General features: G+C 41.7%; 1 protein-coding gene across 2 annotated transcripts in view; it reads right to left on the reverse strand.

Annotated features, from left to right (window-relative positions):
* The window catches only part of THADA (THADA armadillo repeat containing), a 292405-nt gene that overhangs the window by 119083 nt on the left and 151273 nt on the right, over positions 1-22049 (reverse strand). For both annotated transcript variants that reach the window (XM_019748640.2, XM_074331930.1), the window contains exon 29: positions 11973-12141. In XM_019748640.2, coding sequence (XP_019604199.2) covers positions 11973-12141 — 169 coding nt within the window. The remainder of the gene's footprint in view (positions 1-11972; positions 12142-22049) is intronic.

Genomic DNA, 22049 nt, shown 5'->3' on the forward strand with positions numbered 1-22049 from the left:
AAAAATTACTATATATCCTATAATCCAAGAAGAAAGCGAAGGCATAAAGTCTATTTGCTATAAACTAACCTTTACTTACAAGTAAAACCGGTCTTACCATCTACATGAAATAACACTTTTTAAAGGCTTAAGTAATGAATAAGAGGAAAAAAATGTCAAACAGCACATTTAAGATGTTAATTATATTGATCTCTTTGAAGATTAACAAAGGTGATGGAATTTTCTGGCACTTATAAACTCTTCAAAGTCACAATTTTAAAAAAGAAAACATTAAATTCATTTGATATAAAAATAACTCCAAACAACCTAGTCCCCATCTGGAAATATGAATTCTCAGGAAGTTAATGAAAAACGTCCCTCTCATCAGAAATTTTACATTATTAAAATTAAAAAGGCATCCAAATAGGAGAATGACCAAGATCCTAGTGAAAATAGAGGATTACCTCTTCTATATAAATGTAAGTCCAACACTAAAGCATCTGACACCTGTACATATCTAACCACTGCTCCCGAGTACCATTAATTCAAGTACATAACACACATCCCTTCACTAATAAGAAAAGTGGAGGATGAAGCTGGAAGGCAAAAGTCTACCTTCTTTTGGTGAAAGAAGTGGACATATGGAGATTGAGACTTGCTAGGAATCTCCAACAACATGCCGCACTCATGGGCAGTCATGAAACTCCTCTCCACACTGCGGAGGTCACAGCCAATGAGGTTTTAGAACAGTTTCAAAAGACCTGCTTTCCGCCCAAAGAACAGTCTCCGACGATTCTCTTCTGGAGACAGAAGAGCTGGGCATTAGAATTACTCTGTTTTAATTCATTTATTTTTCACAACTATCCCCAGAAAACTATTTGTTTCTCCATGTTACAGAGGAGGGAATGAGGGCTAAGAAATCGAAGTGGACAGTGGAGTTGGCGTTTGAACCCAGGTAGTCTTACTCCAGAGCCTTTCAACATGACGACAGAACTACTAGTTGGGAAAAGCAACACAGATCACACAAGAGCAAAAATGAAACCTCATAATCTAAAGCAAAGGTTGGAGTATGGGACATAGGGTGGGAGGAAGGGGCCCAGGGCAGCCAGGGAATCAGAATGCTCGGCACGGCTCTGCTCTAGGAGCCGGGTGCACACACGATTTTGTTGAATAAATGCATTCTTATCTGAGGGTCTAGTGGAACACAGGGACAGACAAGGCAAAGAAGAGTAAGAAAGGCATTTATATGAACAATTGTATGCCAACGAATTGGACAACCTAGAATAAATAGAAAAAAATCCCAGAAACATGCCTGGAAACTTACCAAGACTGAATCAGGAAGAAACAGAAAATCTAAACAGACCAATAAATGACTAAGAAAACTGAGTAAGAATCAAAAACCTCCCCAAAATAAAAGCCCAGGACAGATTCACTGGCGAATTGTACCAAACATTTAAAGAATTAATGCCAATCTTTTTCAAACTCTTCCAAAAAAACTGAAGAGGAGGGAACACTCCCACACTTATTTTTCTGAGGCCAGCATTACCCTAACAAGGACACTACAAGAAAAAAAAACTACAAAAAAAACTACAGGTCAATATTGCTGATGAGTATAGATGCAAAAATACTCAACAAAATACTAGCAAATTAAATTCAATAGCACATTAAAAAGATATACAATACTCAAGTGGGATTTATCTCTGGGATGCAAAAATGGTTCAACACATGTGAATTAATAAATGTGATATATCACATGAATAGAATGGAAGATAAAAATCATATGATGATCTCAATAGATGAGTAAGGAGGAGGGGGAAGAGGGAGGAAGACAAGGAGAGGGAGAGGAAGAAGGAGGAAGAATGAAAAAGAAGGAGGAGGAGGAGGAGGAGGAGGAGGAGGAGAAGTATTTCCTTTGAGTGATGTATGTATTCCCCTCTTATTCCCTCATTCCTACGCACAGCTCATCATAGTCTGCAGAACTATAATTTGTTCATGGGTCAGGAATGGTTTCTTTCATGGTCACTGGGATTTAAAAGAGCTGCATCACACCTTGCCCACACAGGAGAAAATCCACAGGTACCACAGAACAAAGGTTCTCAACCAGGGGCGATTCTGCCTTCCAGGGGACATGCGGAAATGTCTGGGTACTACAGGCATCTGTTGGGGAGACGCTACCAAATATATTACAACGCAAAGTACAGTGCCCACAGCAAAGAATTACCAGGCCCCAAATGCCAATAGTGTTGAAGTTGAGAAACCCTGCCATGAAGGACAGGGTGGAGGGGACAGAGATACACAGTACAGGGAAATATAAGAATGTCATGAACAATAACATGGTTTAAAATAAAAGGAGTTTTATTACTTATTTAAACTTTCCTTTAGACCCATGGGCTGATTTTACTTCAGGCCTCTGGGGTGGCTGCCAAATTGTCTGGCTATACTCAACCATAGTGCTTTTAAACAGCCAACAGAATCCTCAGTCACTGAAATATGTTGGGTGCTCTAAATAAATCCAAAGGCTATGCAGCAGAGCAAGATATGCTCTGCAATCTCAAAAATGCTTCCCCAATAAAAACAATGACGTATTACTTTTTGCCTGTTAAGTTGGCCTATATAAAAACAAACAACAAATAATGCTATTTTCATGGCTGGAGACCCGTGAAACAAAGCACATCACATAATGGGACCACAAACCATCAGATATTTTATAAGAATTCTGGGAAACAACAGGAGCCTGCTAGTGTGTCCACAGTGTGATGTTTTGTGGTGTTTTTTCAAGTACACTCAGAATTATCCTCAGTCATAAAAAAATCTCAAACAATAAGGGTAAGAGGGGATGGAAAGTGGGTCTTCCAAGATGAAAAATGAACTCGGACAAGTGCTAGATTAATCTATCTAGGAGGATCCTATATCTCCCTGTCACATTATGAACTTCAAATTTCCCCCTTCGAATGGTAAAAGACTCCTTTGTGTGGGACAGTGTGACAGTGTTCCTTTCCTGATTCATTAGGTTTCTGATGAGGTCTGAGGGAGGGAGTGTAATTCAAAACAAAACAGGTGCAAGGAATAACAACGTGATAGGCAGGAACTCAACCCTGAAAAAACAGAACTCATTTCAGCTCTTATAATCTTTAATATGATCTACAAGAAGGTCGAGAACACTGACTGATCAGAGGAGCCTCTCCTGGGAGCGGGCTGACACATAAAGTCAAAATTGCCGAAAATGGACTTATTGCTCTCTTTTATGCACACACTCACAAATCAACATGAATCCTCACTATTTTTTTACAGTATTACTTCAATGTACAACACTGACTTTTCTAAAACACGGCTTTCTTGAACTCAAAATCTTTCATTCACCATCTGCGTCAGTGGTCTTTATATTCTGGATTGTACACCCCTAGCTGGGGGGGTGGTGGTGGCGGTGGCAGCTGCTGCAGCAAGAAGTAATAACAGCAACTGGCATTTACTGAGCACTTACTATATGCCTTGCTGAGCACTACCCATGTGTTAATTTATTTAATCCTCACAACCAAACTGTAGTGTAGTTTTATCTTCCCATATACAGAGGAAGAAGTGGAGGCACAGAAGTCAACTCACAGCTTGACTTCACAAATAACACAGCTAGCAAGCGGCAGAGCTGGCAGCTAGATGGAAACAAGCCAGTCCAGTCTATGCTCTTACTCACTACATGGAATGACCTCTCTGAGCACATGCTCCCAGTTCTTATGTACTTATTTAGTAAGGAATTCTATACTACTCTGTTAATATGCTATGTACATTATACATCAGATATAAAATAATAGTTAAGAGGATGAGAGAAAAGAAATGACATGCCAACAAATTCTTCTACATGCATTACGGTCTTGCACACCACACTTTGGAGGCCGCGGGTCTACAGCATCCAAACGGCCTGGCCTGGCCTTTGTGGCTTCTCACATGCTGGCCTGCGTCCACCTTGACCATTACACAGCCCACCTGTCCCGACACACTCCTTGACCCAACAGGCTGGTTTACTCACTGTCCCCTGCAAACACCTTCTGCCTGCCCTCCTCCAGGCCTTGGTTCACACCAAGTCCCTTGTCCCAACAGCAGGAAACCAGTTTAAAGTTTTATCCCAAGAACCAAGGTCCCCATGAAACCTTCTGCTCTCCTCACAGATGTGTGTTCTCAGCCACTTGCCTGGCACACACCACAGCCAGGTATTTCTGTGTAATTGTTTGTGGTGTGGTAGGCTGGTTTTCCACGGCAGCACATAAGCCTCTCGAGGGCTAATTTTTCTTTGTATTCTCCATGGTACCAGGTATAGTATTATGTACTTGATAATTACTCAATAACTGTTTGCTAAGTAAAAGAATATACAAACATTCTCCACATTTACTCCACATCCCTAAGGTCCAGGTACAGAGAGTTAGGTAAACATCATTCTAGAAAGCAGAGGAGAGGATGTGATGAATACTTTCCTCTTTGTCTGGGCGCATGGGAACCACGACAGACTGACTTGACTCTACAGGGAAAGGACTTCACATAGTCCCCAGTAATCTCCATGTCTAGCACGGGGACAGTGTAGAGCATACTAGTTTCTAAAGTAATGGCATCCTTCCCGGCCTTGTTTATCCCCTGCTGCTGACGCTGTTGACACTTCCCCATGGTAAAGACAGTCTTGAACATACAGATACATGTAACCACCTCAATTGCAGGAGAAAAGATGTTCACTCTTTAAAAAAGTTTTCCCTTGTCTTTTGGTGAGATTTCCTCAAAGATTACCTTTTCAACAATGACTATTCTGACACCTTATTTAATACTGCCACCTGCCCCTGTTTCTTACCAATTCTCGACTCCCCTGTCCTACTCTACTTGCCCTCTTTGTCCACAGCAATTATTACCTCCTAATAAATATAATTTGCTTATGCATTATAATTGTTAGAATAAATTTGACTATAGTATCATTTATTATTGCCTGGCTCACTGCCTCTAGAATGTAAGCTCTGTGAGGGCACTGATTTTTGAGAGCAAGGATCTGTCTTTTGTTCCATGATGTATTCCAAGCACCTGAAGCGGTATTGGGCTGGTGGTGCTCAATCAATAGCTATCAAATGAACAAATAAGTAGATAATGTCACTTCCCATTTTACCCCATACCTTGAAGGCCTAGAGTCATTCTTGCCTAAGAATGTTCATTCCTTCATCCAGAGAAGTAGTACAGTGTGGTGGTTAACTGCAGAAGCTTGAAAGCTTTGAATCCCAGCTCCACTTTTGACCACTTCTTCTTGTATAACTTAAGTCAAATCTCATCCTCTCTCATCCTTGCTTTTCTCATGAGTACAATGGGGATAATTCCAGAACAGCCTCCATAGGCACTCAACACACACACACACACACACACACACACACACACACACACGCACGCACGGTGCCAAAAAAATGTATACACATTTTAAGAAAGGAAAACTGTATTAAAATTGTAATACTCAATATATATCAGTAACAAAAGATGAATACAAGCCATGTTTGACGTCTGCAATTACAAGAGGTGCTCAGAGTGGTTACCATCAGCGTCCAGACACTTCGGATTACAGGGAACTACTGCTTGAGCAGCGTTGACCAAAGTGTCCGCTTGTATACACTTTTTTTGGCACCCCTGGTCTATACATACATACATATACACACATGTATTCTTTTTACCATCACTTTCCCTACTCTAACCCTGAACATTAAAGTAACAAAAGGCTGGAATACATCAACGGACAAAGCTCCAAATTCCACACACCCCTGCCAGATACTATGATTCCGGACGGCAGCCGTACATTGGCTAGTGAGTGACAGTGCACGACAGTCCATACTGGGGATCTGGCAGCTAAAAGTCGTCTTCCACACCCACTGAAAGCTCCCTAAGTAACACACCCAATAAAAGCCCTCTCGATATTTATAAGGAAAGGATTAATTCATCTTCAAAAGTAGCATTTTAATTAAAAATGACTTTTCTGGGCTTATATCCAGAAAGGAATATATTGCCAAAAGGTAAGATTTAACAAGGTTCATTTCTTTCTTTCTTTTTTTTTTAACAGCCCAGTGCATCCCAATTCTAATCATGCCAAAGCACACATATAAAATAATCTTTCTTTGGCATTCTGGGATAAACAGATGCTGCTACCCTCAGCTGCAGGTGACTACGTGGCTCTCTGGCCCTCCTAGGCCCCGAGAGCTGAAGGAATCAATAAATACGTGGCACATCTACAGCCAGGCCACTGAAGCAGCTCTGCCTTAGCCCTTCTGGACTGGGGACCTTCCAACAACACAGATTTTTCTCCTTTCACATGAACACAAGTTCTCAGAAAGAAAGAGTGAATCTGGCCACTAGTCACAAGAGTGAGCGTTTTCTTTATGACTCACTTCGGAAAAAAAGCATACTGACCAGAAATCCATTTACAACTTACAGCATCAGCATAATTTCATGCTTTTGTTTTTGATTTTCCATTCTGAAATTATATTTTCTGTGTGCAAAATAAACAACAAGGGAGATCGGGCAACCTTAGGTCACCAAATGGAATCTGTCAAGTAATGTTCCATTTCTGGAAAGCTTGTGCATTCCACTTTATGTTTCACAGTTTTGTACTTTTAAGACATAGGAAAAAGATATTGCAATTCTTTAAGCATAAATGTGGCCATATAATTATGGTTACATTTTTAAAAGATGGAACTGATTGTTCTCTTAAATTATACTTAATTCTAAGTTTCGGTGCAACAGTATTAGTTAAAATATATATTTTTTTTCCTAAAGAAATTTGTTTTCCTTATTTAGAAAACCCAGTAGAATTTACACTTGAGGGTATACCTCTATTACTAATTTCCTATTTGCTTTCAGTTCTTCTCTTTGTAGCAGAGAGTGAAGGATGGTTGATCTTATCCCTGTTTCTTGACCAGTGATTCCTTTAGACAACTAGCTGGCTGAACGGCCTACCCTTATTTCTTTCCTGGTTTTCTGCTTTTCTTTTCCACAAAGGTAATACTAAGATCTAGCTCTGTTTTTGTCCTCATACTGTCCCTGGCCGCACAGCACTCCTGTTCCCACTCCTTTAAGACTAACTCCAGCCCTAACACAAAGTGTGTCGGGGTGTGTCAGACTCAGGCAAAAATGACCTCAGTTTCAGTCTCCTTTTGTGCCTGATGCCCTGTGTGGTGGCTTTAGATTTTTGCCTCATTTTCATTCGTGTTACTCAGATGCTTCCTGGTCCCTAAGGGTTCAGCTGGGTCACTTACTTGGTTTCTAACCCACAAATCCCCACACTGGGAGCTTCAGACCCTTAAACACAAACTCCTGTTCTCACCTGCACCGAGAACAGGGTAAGCATATGATAGTGCTTGCTGAATAGAATTCAATCCTGACCACGTTTTCTGGGCCCCATCAGCTCCCAGGCCTGGGATCTACAATTTCCATGGTTGCCCATGTTTGAGAAGTTTTGTCATACCCTTAAGGATGAGAGAAGGTGTGGTAACTGCAAATGTGGCTATAATCTAGGTGCGAATGGAGGATTCTATATTCCTGTTAGGAGTATTAAATGGAAGACCAAAGAGAACTGCTGAGGAAGAGATGCGTGGAGGGAGAGAAAGTGAAAAGCACAATAAGAGTAAGTACTTTTCAAAGTCTTTTACCACTTGTAGCTTCTCTGGGTTTCACTGACTTCCTCTGTCCCTCTTTATAATACTGATAGACTTCCTTTGTTTCCAGTGTTGTATGATATCAAATTAGATTTAAGGAGACCAATGCACTGACAAGGAATTAAAAGCAGAACGAAGATGGATTCTTGGTTTGGTTTCCCTAGGCATTAAAAAGGTGTTATTCACATCAACTATCAGAGAGGCAGTACGTTTTAAAGAGAAAAAGAGCACAGGCTTCAGAGTTTAATATTTTATCTCTACCCCGACGACCTCTGTGACTTTACACAACTCAGTCTCTCAGGCTTACTTTAATTTCCTCATCAGATACCAGGGTGGGGGCGGTGGCGGTGGCACGAATAGCACCTATCTTGGTGGGTTGCTGAGAGTATTAATGAAATCACATATGCAATTCACGTGGAACACAGGAGGTGCTCAAAATGTTCATTTTACTTCTCTTATGGCAAACTTTCCAAATGCGTGGGCCTAGGCTGTCTGAAGTCCATCCCTGGCTAATATTTCACGTCAACCCAAGTATGCAGCACTGCTGCTTAGCTCCATAGCCAGAAAAGTGGAATTTTTTGACTCAGAATTCTAAAAGCGCAGAAATCAAGGTTCCAGATTTGTGGGGAATAAGATAATTTACAAAGTGTTCAACAGATTCTGCTGGTAAAAACTGAGAACGTTTAATACCAGCAAAGGGATGTGAAGAGCTTGGTGATTAGTTAGATTAACAGAAGAAAAAGGAATACCTTTGCCTGGAATGTTCAGATAAAATGCAAAAGTGATTTTTCTGCTTTAACAGAAGATAAATTGCCTGAACTACCCACTTTACCTTACCTATATAAAAGAATTCAATTAAATAAAAGAGTAGGGATGATCTATATTTCCTTATGAAACACCAAAGGGTGAGTTAAGTACCCAAGAATCAGAATAAATCTCTCCTCATGATTGCTGGCCAAACTCTTCCTCAATACAAGAGAACTTTTTTAGACTCCAATGTGATTTCTCGGGAGTGATAAGTAATCTAGTAAGAATCTTAAGTCCCCAACATGCAGAATTTTGGCAACAAAAACAGACGGATAATTCTATTTAAAAGACAGGGTAGCCCTGCCAGTGTTGTTCCCAAATGAGGTAATGTCCATGGCTCTTATCTAGCCTTTATTGAGATTTAATGTCATTTACCACTGGCTCTTGTGAACCTGCTGCAGAATCTCACCTTTTCTGATGTGCGTTATTTCCATCTATTTCAACATTGCAATCATGAACCTCTGGTTTTTAAAATGATTAAGAAACGAATCCCATGCGTTCTTTCTTTCCTTTTTTTTTTCCACGTCCTATAATTTGAGTCTTGCTTCCATGGTCCCAGAAAATCCAGAGATCAGCATATTTCTCATTTTTAAGGTATACTATAGAAATACTTCTGAGGTTTGATATATTTATGTAAACATTTTTCAAAGAAGTAAAAATGTATAATTCAAGAAAACGTTCTGTGAAAGAATTGCCTTTCTGATTACAAAATGATTTCCTGCTTTTGAAAAAGCAACAATTTTCTATTTATTTAGCTGGCTCTGAGAGTCCCATGGAGATTATCATTCCTTTTAATCCCTACCATCTCTTTTCCAGGTGCAGGCGTTTTACTGGTTTCAAAGGTAGCTTTATGTGGAGAAGGGATCTATAAGCTGTAGAAAAGAAAAAGAGCCCTCCCCGTCTTAACCCCTTATGTTTTCCCATAAAGAAAAACAGGTTGGAACAGAACTATTACAATACAGATGAGACATGCGAATAGACATGACAGAAAGATTTTCACATGCCTTTGACTTCCTTTTGTTCAACCAGGGTATAAACCAATCTTGGTAAAGACAGCAATCTGTTTGACAAACATGAACACAATACCCAGCAACCATACCGTTGTTGTTTTTCTTTTTTCCAACAAGCCCTTCATCACTCCAACACTCAGGAACAAAAGCAACAACCACAACCACCCTAGAGTAATGGGGTTTTTACCTTCCCACCCTATTTCACATTTTGGGTTGCAGAAAAAGTAAATTTGAGAATATCAAAGGCAGCCCAGAGACAGAGCAAATGACCATGTTTTGTTGCTGGGCAGACTGGTGAAACACGAGCCAGACCCGTTAGTGGTGTGTGTGGGAAACTCGGCTGGGAGGCCCATTTGTACAACTAGTGAAAGAGCCAAAGAAGCAATTCCAACCTCACCACTTCTGACAAAGTTCAGCCAAGAGTGGATTTTCAATAAAGAAGAGCTGATGGCTGATCCCTCCCCCACCCTTGATAATCTGAGCCTTCCTTCTAACTCAGATGCATAGTCTATGAATCTTTGAAACGCCTGTTCTGCATTACTCATTATGGCTAGCTCCTTCCCTTCAGAGAAGCAGCAGTCTGACAGAATCAAGAGATCTAACTTGTATGGGCCTCAGGCTCCCATCTTTAAAACCAAGATAATAACTGCTGATCCTCTCTTTCTGACAGGGACATAGTGAGGACCGAGGGGGAAGAGTGCTGAAGAATTTGTACTGAAGAAAGCACCAAAGATCCACACGGCATATATCACAGACCAGAGGATGTGGTCTGGGAGCCTTGGGGGTCGCATAATCTTTTTTAGGAGATCTGCAAGATTAAACTATTATCAAAATGACACTAAGACATTACTTTTATTCTCTTTTATTCTCATTCTCTCACAAGTGTACAGTGGAGCTTGCCAGAGGCTACAAGGTATGTGATGATGCCATCACGCTAATGACTAATGGAATGTGTGCTTGTGAGATCTTGCGTTTTAAGATTTTCTGTTTCAGTTTCTAATTAACTATTGATAGATAAAAGCTCTTTGGGATCCTTACCAACTTCCAAGAGGGTAAAGAGATCCTGAGACCAGTTTGAGCTCTGCCAACCTAGAACTTCAGTCCCGCTCAAACTTGCAATCCCAGATGGGCTGACTTCTCACCCCGCCTGAGCCTTTCTGGATGGGAGATGTTTTCCTCCCTGTGCTTGGCTAACTTCTGCTCTTTGCTTAGATGTCACTTTCTCTGGGAAGCTTTCCCTGACTTCCCCAAGATCAATCAGGTGTCCCTGCTACGTGCTTCTCTGGCACTTAGCACACTCCATGGTGATTGCCCATTTCTTGGTCTATTTCGTCCTCGACTCCTTCAACGTAAGAACTGATTTGTCATTGTTTTCACTGTGACACAGTAATATGGTAGGAGGCATTCAGCAAATACTTGTTGAATATATAAAATAACCAAGGAAGGCAGGCCAGAAGATAGGTCGATCTGCAGTCTCATCTAGAGGGAATTGATTTAGTTACTAAAAATATTAATTTTCATTATAGTACAGGCTCATTAAAACTGTTAATCATAACAATAACTATATCTCTATATCTTATTATGTACCAGGTACTATTCTAAGCACTTTATATGCATTAATTAATTTAGTCTTCAAAAATCCCTATGAGGTATACACCATCATTTTCATTTCAAAACTGACGACACAGATGTACAGGCAGTGAGTGGCAGATGTGAGCCTGACACCCAGACAGTCTAGCTCCAGAGTCCCATGCCATTAACCCCTGTACCCACTCACTGCCTTACCTGTCAGCAGTGTAGACCTCAAGTTAATAACATATATTGGGATCTCAAGGCCATCTCTCAACTCTACTCACAAATCAGAAAATGACCTATTTAAATCCCACTCCCAGCTCTGCTCCACAGTGAGAGACCGCAGCAGATCTTCTCAAATCTTTTCACCAATGTGAACATCAGAATACCACGTCCCCCAAGTTTATAGTTAGGGTTTAAAAGGGATTTCAATAAGAAGTCTATTTTTTCAAAATAGAAAGTCTCCTTTGCAGCACAGAGAAAGCTGGAAAGTAGGTTTGCTATTTCCAGGTACTATGGAATTATGCTGCAGAGCACACTCCCAATATAACTAACTTCCCTTGTGCTTCTTGGGCTAACTTCTCTTTCAAGGAATGCTCACGATTTAACTCTGAACAGGGAGTGGCTTAGAATGTTCTGCAGGCATACTTGATGGAACAGACGAAATTTTACCTGGTTCAGAGAGATAAGTACAAATGGGAAAGCATGCTGCAGAAAATAGGATTTAAAGCAGCAGCTGATCTGGGAGAATCATGGTGTGACACTGTATTCATGAATGTAATGAAAAAAATACACCTAGGAAATACCTGTTCTTTCAGCCATAGGAAAAAGTTTTTTGGATAAAATTAAAAGCCTGTGCATCAAATCATTACCTGCTAACAGTACATGAGCCACCAAAGTTTAATCCTGTGGTGTTTGACAAGTCACACAAAGTAATTTTACTTACCTGGAGAAGTGTCCCGTGAATATGGTTTTGCCGGAAACAATGGTCAGTGCAATTGGGGAGTTTGGCCAACAGAGTTTGGATGGTGGCAGGGATTTCGTCTATCATAACAAATGGGACCAAGGCACGAGCTGCCATTTCACGGGAGCGGTAGACAGGTGAACAACCGCATCTGGAAAGAAATAGAAAACAAGACCATTCAATACTCACTTCTACATCTGTGCCCTTGTGTATCTGATGATCTCTCTAGTTCTGGCTGGGACACCAAAGCTGACAGGGTTCTATTCCAAATGATATTTTTTATAATTCCCTTATTCCAAAAGATGTGGGGTGTGTGTGTGTGTGTGTGTGTGTGTGTGAATGCACGCACGCACACGCACACACTTCCATTAGTTCCAAAGGTGACTTTGCTATTCTTATAAATATCATTCACATCTATGATTCTATCACAGGGATAAATGCAGATAAGCTTCAAGAACAAGACAACACATAGGCAAAAATGGCTTATTACCTCAACAATCAAACAACTGTTTATTGGGGACTCACAAAGAACAAAAGCACCATGGTAAGTGCCATGAGAAACAGGACCGTCTTTGAGGAGCCTATACTCTGGTTGGCAAGAGGAGAAGTACATTTGAAGAGATGACTAAAAGTACAAGCAAGTACTGGAAAAATGATAAGCAAGTGATCTTGACATTACGGCTACTGAAGGATAAAACTGTGGTTTGTGGTTCTGAGAGGATGGAACTCTGGAAAGCAAGCACAATTCAAGTAATGCCAAAAGAAACAAGGCAGTTGTTTCGACCAGGAACAGTGTTATAAAGCAAGGGTAGAAATGCTCAAGGTAGACGTGTCTGGTTGAAGTAGTGGCTCTTGCATAACAGTGGAGATTAAGGCTGAGGAGTGGGTCAAGACATAAATGGCAGACAACATAATCTGAACCTCCCGTCAAGAGAACAAGAGATGGACCCTCAAGTCACCAAATCCTTGCCTCTGGGCTAACTCACATCCAAAGAGCTTAAAGAGAAGCCAGTTCTGAAATAAGTCAGTCATGGACAAGTGGTATCTTGAGATTCTACGCAGGTCATTGGAAAGGCAGGTCCCCATCGAAGGGCCTCTTGACTTTGTAAACACTCAGCCCCTGCGAGTCCACAAACATTTTGTTCAAACTGTGCACCTGAGAGCCTTCGCAGATTTGATATTATTTGAGAGGAAAGCCCAATAGGGTAGGTCCTGGCTTGAGTAAGTTCTTGACTAGAACTCTCAAGACTTCATGATCTTTCATCCAACGAAAAAAGAACTCACTCAACTTGCGGAAATGTCTTAGATGCCAAGACAAGAATGGGAAATATCAGAAGATAGCAGAGTCTACAGGGGAAAGCGATGGGCTCTTGTTTTTGTTTGTTTGTTTGTTTTTGTTTTATTTCCAAATTAATCAGTATTCCAAGAAGGAATTACTGGTAAAATCTGAGCCCTTAGGCCTATGTGGCCATGTAGGCTTAGCATGTGGAGGAAAAACCCTAAGGCTGAAATGTTTCTAACACCCCAGACGTATCACTGACATTTATCTTAATATGACAATGAAAGTACAGATAAAATGTCTGTACAAATAGAATGATCCAAGCAGAATTTCATCCTGGGGAGTAAGGTAGGGAGGAGGAGGTAGGCAACGAGGAGAAAGAGGTACCAGGTAAGTCAAAACATTGTGTCATTTTTTTTCCCTAAGCGTGTAGGTCCGTGAGATACAATAGGTCAATCAGCCCACACTTTCAGGATGGGGAAGAGCTCGTCTTACATCCTATTATGGGAAGACGCTGAGGGCGAAGGTTACAGTAGGTACCTAGAGATTCTCTAGTGGTCTTTGGCTAGGCCCTGCCAACTCACCCATTTTCTCACGTACTTTTTTCTTAAAAAAGATTAAATGTTTAATCTGTAATTGGCAAATGGAGTAAAATGTTTGCTTTGGCCCATGGGGGGTGATGGGGGTTAGTGAGAAAACTTCACTTGACAGAGAAAAGAAAATACTCTGAAAATGCTTTGAGATTTAATTAGCAAATGACCTCACTCAGCACAGTGATTTGTCGGAAGCTTCCCCTTCTGTCTGTCCCCTACTCCTCCAACACACACACACACTTTGTGTTATAGTGTGTTTTATGTTACCGAAAGGGCTCTTGTGTATAAATGTTTCTCTTCAAATACAAATAACTCTGACATGGTTACAGATGTTTAGTTTCTAATTAGTAGTAACTGTACACTACAGGACGCCCCTCCTTTTACTCCTGACCTTTTACAAATGATGATTTCCCAAAGGAATCTGGCATCCACACAGAAGAAAGAATGTAAAGTGGGAAAAGTGCCAGAATTTTCTGCTTTCGGATACCCTGTACTAGGGTACTTTCCAAAAGCACAATCAAGTTAAAGAGCAAAACAAACCTCCCCTCAAAAAAGTAATGCAATTACAGAAAAAGAGAAGGCTATTTTTAAGTAATATTTAATTAACATTCATTATACAGCAATAATTAAATGTAATTTCAAACTCCTCTCTATTGCAAATTGCTTAAATGGAAGGATAGATTATAGTCAAAACACACACACACACACACCACCACCACCACCACCACCACCAAGCAAAAAAAACATTTCCAGGTTACTGTTTTGTCAATTAGGGGCAAGGCAGGGGCCTGATGAGATTTTGCTTTTCTCCAGAAGTATCTGGCCTGGAGTTTGAGGGGATATAAACACAGTCTTTTCAGCCCTATGTGGACTATATATTTGAAGCTAAAATCTATCTTCCCCCTGGATAGACTCTTCTAGTTTGAGTCCGTAAATGTGCCAGAATCAAGCAGGGGTGCTCTTCAGGAACACAGAAGCCAGTGGCTCTAACGCTGGAATATTAGAGCATCTGGATTTTTCTCTTGCTTTGGACCCTGAGTTTTGTGACTTGGACAAGTCATAGGAACTTCTCTGGGTCTCGTCGAGCTGAGAGTGGTGGTAATAATCTACATAGCCAGTGCCCTGATGCGATGTCTATGAAAACATTCCAAGAAGAAAGGTGTTTTGAAAAGAGTTTTTCTTGTGCACTGCGCCTATTCACTGTAGTCTAAGAACTGCGGGCCTCTAAGTGACCCCAATGAGGGAATTAAGACTGTGTGGTGTGAATACTGTACCATTTTTTAAAGTTATTTTTTCAATTAGAGTTGACATACAATGTTGCATTAGTTTCAGGTATACAACATAGTAATTAGACATTTATATACCTTATGAAGTGATCACCCTGGTGTAAGTCAATAAATTCATGATACGAAGGAAAGATTTTTTGTGTTTTGGCCTCCACTGAAAGTGATGAGGAGGAATCTCAAGCCCTTCTGAAAAGAAGTGGGACAGACAGCCTCTGTTTTTCTGAATCTCAATTCTTCTGGAAAAATAAAGCAAATGGATTTGGAATCTCAAAGGTCATTTCTTTTACCATTGTTTGAAAATCATTTTCTCAGTACTCCTAGCTGTGTCCCAGGCCTGGATACCAGTTCCTCCACAGGACCTGTGGGACACATGGACACTAGTGTCTTTAAACCTCTCGCTCTCTCACTCCAGTAAGCCCATTCCATGGTCATTTTAATCACATATTTCTCTACTGCCTACTGTATTCTTGGCACTGTGAAACACGAGAAATGACACATTTTTAATAGTAATACTTGCATCCCCAATTGTACAGACCTTGACAGTTTATAAAATGCATGCACACCCATTATCTCTTTACTATGCAACATTCCTGTAGGACACGAGGATATTAGAAACCTAAATTCACAGATAAAAACATAAAACGAATCTCAGAAAGGCAGAGTGGACCCTCCGGGATGTGCAAGCGGCAGCGTCCGGGCGGAACCATCATCCATGGCTCCAAGATGGCGCCCGTGGACTATTCTAAGCGGTAGTTCACACCTGGAAATCGAGGGAGCATAAAAATATCTCCCAGCTAATAAAAACACAAGCTTTAATTTACAAGTATGTGGAAAATGTCTAAATGAGAATATTGGATTTTTTTTTTTTAACATTTGTAGGATCATGAAAACATTTTGGAATCTCCTGTAAACTGTGGCCTCTCTCACCAGAGAAACATATTTATGAATATATACACCCAATTTCCCATATAGTTTTAGGAGGTTCATGACGCACACCCAAAACCCTTGGGGCAGCGTTTCCCAGATCCCAGTCTAGAATCTCCAGGCGCTCCTTTGCACACAGCGTAACTGTCAAGTATGTGCTCTGCTTTAGAGAGATGGAGATGGAGAACTAGGACACTGCTCTCAGGGAACTGCCAGCTTAGAGGGGGAGCCAGACAGATAACCTCATGCTCACAAATCAGTAGTACCCACAAGACACACACGGGTATCGAATGGCACAGAAAAAAGAGCAGCAGGGGTGACTAGCTGAATGGCTTTCTGGAGGACATAAAGGACTTTCAAGTGAGAGTGACATACACCTTTGGGCTTCCAGGAACCCTGGAGATCCCTGAGCGTATTCTGAGCAGGGAAAGACCACCCTTCTGAGTTCATCCCCCCCATTTCATGTAGTTTCACAGTGGTGGCTAAACTTTTTCCCAGGTGTTTCCCTCTTCTATTTACCCTCAGAATCTGATCCAGTTTTCCTGAAAGCTTTCCTAGGTAAGTGGCTGGACATCACCCAGACTGTCTCTGCTCCCCCATCCCTGTAGGTTAGGTACGGAGACATCTACTGAGGGCCTAACACAAGCATGTACTGGGTTAGACACCAGAGAATCAGAGAGAAAAGTCGCTGCCCAGGCCATAGGGAACCTACAGTCTAGGAGGAAAGACAGGGCCAGTCAGCCACTGCTTTGCAGAGCCGTGAGAAATGCAGGCTGTTGTAGAACTGAGGCGGCACACCAAGAAAGCGGGGTGGGTAGGCTGGGAGATCATGGTCCAGCTGTGACTAAGTGGGGTCAGGCAGAAAGAACATTTGGGTTTGGCAAGAAAGAGGTGCCCTCCCCAGCCTGTGCTTTTCCCTCCGTGAACCCAAACTGCTCCTCAGTGCATCCAGTCAAAAGGAAAGGAACTGAGGTTTATTAAATGATTACTGTGTGCCAGGACTGCCTACCTACATTAGGTCCTCTTTTATTTACTTCACTAAATCTTCAGTACAAGGTCATTATCATCATCCTTAATTTTAAGATGACGAAAGTGAGGTTTCCTAACATCCTTTAGGTCATAAAACTAGCAAGTGGCACATCCTGCATTTCAATCAGGGTCTGTCTACCTGCAAAGTTCAGTCTTTCTAAGATTTCATAATACAGCTGCCTCAAAATCCTCAGAGCCCTGGAAAAGCCAAATGATTCCAAAGTAACCTGTTCAGCCTAATCACACTGAGGTATGAATGACTTCTGGAACCAACCCATCTCTAAGTGGTAGAATATGAAGCCGAACAATAAAGATGAAGCTGATAATAACTAATATTTACTGAGCATCTACAGAGGGCCAGACTTAGTGTTAAAAGCTTTGCATGGGGCTGGCCCGGTGGCTCAGGTGGTTAGAGCTCCATGCTCCTAACTCAGAAGGCTGCTGGTTCGATTCCCTCATGGGCCAGTGGGCTCTCAATCACAAGGTTGCCAGTTCTATTCCTCCAGTCCTGCAAGGGATGGTGGGCTTCGCCCCCTGCAACTAAGATTGAACATGGCACCTTGAGCTGAGCTGCTTCCCGGATGGCTCAGTTCGTTGGAGTGCAGGCTCTCAACCACAAGGTTGCCAGTTCAATTCCTTGAGCCCTGCAAGGGATGGTGGGCTGCGCCCCCTGCAACTAGCAACGGCAACTGGACTAAAATTGAACATGGCACCTTGAGCTGAGCTGCCGCTGAGCTTCCGGATGGATCAGTTGGCTGGAGTGCGTCCTCTCAACCACAAGGTTGCCGGTTCGACTCCTGCAAGGGATGGTGGGCTGTGCCCCCTGCAACTGGCAATGGCAACTGGACCTGGAGCTGAGCTGCGCCCTCCACAACTAAGACTGAAAGGACAATAACTTGAAGCTGAGCAGAACCCTCCACAACTAAGATTGAAAGGACAACAACTTGACTTGGAAAAAAGTCCTGGAAGTACACACTGTTCCCCAATAAAGTCCTGTTCCCCTTCCCCAACAAAATCTTTTTTAAAAAAAAAAGCAAAAAAAAGCTTTGCATGTATTTCTTCATTGAATCCTCACAACAAGGCAAAATGGCGGCAGAATGGCTGAGAGAGCATTTCCAGGCAATGTGGGGGAGGTAGCTTTGAACTGAGAAGATTCTAAGGCCCAACGGCCCTGAGTGAGTCCCCCATTTCAAAAGAACCAGTGTAAAAGTCTTCATAAAAATCTCAGAATGGCTTCAGGATCCAGCCAGTATCTCCTTACAGTCTCTCCCACTGACATAATTCATGTTCCCCCGCTTCTTCTGCATTCCCAGACCCAGATCCAGTCCTGATCCTCACTTTCCAGAGATCAAGCTGTACCTTGTACAAAACGGAAGCCCCCAAACCTCTGCTGCTGATGAAAACGATCACCCACTTTCTCTAGATGCCCTGGCTTGACCAAGGGATTAGCATCTTGGCAGCTAGACTGAGTCTGAAGAAGCTATGTCTGACCTACCTCTAAGCCCCTCACTACGTTTACCCACAAATGCCCTGCCATTATGGCCTGTTTCTCATACAGCTGTCTGCTCTTGGGGAATGACGATCTTAAAAGCTGAAACAACCCTACCTTTCAGGGTATCTCTGAAGGCTGGGTGAGGAGGAGGCTGAGGCCTCAGGTTATACTATTTTTTTTTTTTAATCTTTCTATATGTTTTGTCACACCAACCACTGTTTCATCCTTAGTACCTTGCACACTGCAGTTCACTCTCGCTGGAATGAATGTCCTTTCACCATTTTACGTTTTGGAAACTGCTCTTCATCCTCTGAACTCGGCTCAGGGATCACATTTTTGGCAAAAATCTTATTGTGCCTCTTCCGTTCCAGAATTAGTCAACTTTCTTCCCAATACCTTGTTACTGCAATTGCACATTTCGATCTGTCGGAGCAGGGGATACATGTCATTTGCCTTCTCCACAGTAGCCCTCAGGCAGCATGTTGGCTAGACCCAATGATCTTCAGAGCAGAAACAGGGTCTCTATAGTTACGAATAATAGAGCACATAGGACGGGAGTGAAGAAAATGTTCTGCAACCCAGCAGACCTAAGTTTCAATCCAAGTCCTGTCACTAGTGTGTGACCTTGGACAGGTCAGTGAACCTCCTAAGCTTTTATCTTCTATAAAATGGGGAAGAATAATGACCTCACAGGGCTGTTATGATGTTTAAATGAGATTAACGCATATAAAACACAATGCCTGTAAGTTAGTGATCAACAAATGGCAGCTATTATTGAACCTCGTAGGTGGAATAACTTTCAAACTTAAAAGATTCATCTGCATGTACAAACTCTCTAGTGTTCTCTAAACAACTAGCTGAGGACACAGAGTCTTGCTGTACCGTCAGGCTTCAAGTGCTCACAAAGGTCTACCCTCCCTCCTCCCCAGCGAAAGAGCTGGAAAGGAGAGAAGGAAGGCTGAGTTTCTTTGGGGCCAACTGAGTGTGCAACCCGCTGTGTTTATGCTTCAGGTCCAGGGCCCAGATTCTATTTTCTGTCAGTTCTAATGCTGTTTCTCCAAAGATGTCTTTTTCCTTTTTATTATATGTTGTTCTTGGTTTCAAATCTTGCCTTCAGGAGACATGTACATGTGTGGGTATGCGTGCATGCATAAAAGAGAGAAACCACTAAAAAAAAAAAAAGTGTGTACCAGTGAATCTGAAAAAGTAGACATTTCATCGTGTCCTGTGACGATTAAATGTTTTTGTTACAGACCTGGCATTCCTAGAGCCCTTTTTCCACATTCTCAGGTGAGTTCAGTGCCCATCAAGGTCGCCAGAGCCTCTTCGTGTCCTTCCTTTACCAATTTTCAGTCCATCAAAGTACCTACCACCACCTGAACTTCTTGTTCCTCTTCCTGCAACTCAAACCACTAACACTTAGAAGTTGCATTTACTGTAACCTTGCCCTCTGCACAGCTCATGGATTTCTTTATTCAAATATATTTCTTGGAAGGGTAATGGGTTCAGGACTTCTGAAGTTTGACTTTTTAAAAATCCTTGGTTTGGGTACTGAGGGGAAAATAAGAAGAGTAGACAGTAGCTAAGTGAAAAACTGCACATTTCCAGCTTTCATGGACAAAAAAAAAAAAAAAAATATCTATCTATCTATCTATCTATCTATCTATCTATCTATCTATCTATCTGCAGGTAGAACGTTTAGTTGAAATGTCTATTACTGGGTAGCTCAAAGCAGTAATTGCTCTTTACAAATTAACTCTAACCACTACATTAAAACCGTTTTACAAAATATTTTTATGAAGAAATGCCAACAATAATAAGTCACAAGAGAGCATCTGAAAACTGCAGTGTGTAGCCACCTGGGACAGCCCAACCAAAGCCTAAGCCTGAGAAGACGTATCCTATTAAGGCATCTACTCTGCCTCCAAGTCACCAAGGCTTTTACCAGGCTGACTAGCCACAGGCTGTTTCATCTCAAAGGGGTGAAAATGGCAGCTGCCAGGAGCTGGGAATTGGCCTCCATCACTTGCACATCCGTCCACTTGCCCCTGTAAGAACTGCTCACAGCACACGGTCACATGGCAAAGACACGGGGTCAGGCACGCAATGGCTACTCGCACTCATATCATTTCTTTTAGTGTTAGGAAATAAAGCGAGGGCATTTTCCGACGGGAACGGGGGAAGGTATCCAGTGTGCCACTTACTTTAAAAAGCTCTTTGAATAAGGCTCTTTAATTATTTAGAATTACAAACATGTCTTAAATAAATGAAAGGCTGCATGATTTCTGGATACTAATCCCTGGGTACTTGCTGATATCAAAATATAGGGAGGAAGTTGAAGATTATATTTCATCTGAAATTTCATTTCATTATTTTTTGCCTAGACAATAACAAATACAATTTGAAACTGAATTTCCCAGATTCTAACCAAATTGTCTAGACAGCTGGAAAGAAGGATTTTTTTCCTTTGGAGCACTGAAATGTGGTATATCTTAACAATGATTCTTTCCTGACTCAGAAAATCATGGAAAAGACTTTATAGCAGCATAAATACGAGGACTTTGGAAACCCTAGAGGTTAAAAGGGAGTCATTAAGTTCAGTCTTTACAACGGAGTACTATAAAGTGAAAAAACACAAATATCTAGCATACACAGTATAAAACTTTCCTAAACAATGAAAATAACCACTAGATTTAGTTTGAAATTTTGGCACGATCGTCCTTCCCAGTCCATCTGTGGTTTTCTCTCTGACCCTGGATCAACAAGCCACATACTGGTCCTCTGGTCTCCTCTTGGCCAGCTGGAAAAGCATTCTGGATCTACCCTCAGGGCGGTCAGGCTGGGATAAGCTGAGAGTAGGGCAGGAGCTGAGGGCTGCAGCTTGTGCAGACTGAGTGAAAGAGCTGTACATTCCTCTCAGCAGCCAAAGCCCTCGCATTGTTTCTGTTCTGGCTCCACAAAAGACCAAACTATGAACACATTCAGACGCTTTAAAGGGGTTGAACGGAATACCTGGCCTCAGCTCAGCCTGTCTTCTTCTCCTATCCTTGCAGGTAGCGGGTGGGTCAGAGAAAACAGTCCTGAACAGACTGGGTCTCCTTGTGGTGATGGCTTGAAGCCGAAGTTCTCAAAGTGATTTCCTACAGTTGAAACTCATTCCATTAACCTTTAGAGCATGTGGTTCCATATTTACAGTGAGTGGTTTTTAGTTCACAAACACAGGACTGGGTGGTCAATTTAAAAAACTACACAAAGATGTAGAGAGAATTTACCCTCTTCTTTTTAACCTGATATACAGAGGGTGTAAAAAAAATGTGTACACATTTTAAGAATGGAAGAAAACTGTATCAATTGTAATAATATATACTGATAACAAAAGATGAATACAAGTCACGTTTGACTTCTGCAATTACAAGACGTGCTCAAAGTGGTTACCATCAGCGTCCAGACACTTCT

The sequence above is a fragment of the Rhinolophus sinicus genome, linkage group LG05, assembly GCF_036562045.2.
Source record: "Rhinolophus sinicus isolate RSC01 linkage group LG05, ASM3656204v1, whole genome shotgun sequence".
NCBI lineage: Eukaryota > Metazoa > Chordata > Mammalia > Chiroptera > Rhinolophidae > Rhinolophus > Rhinolophus sinicus.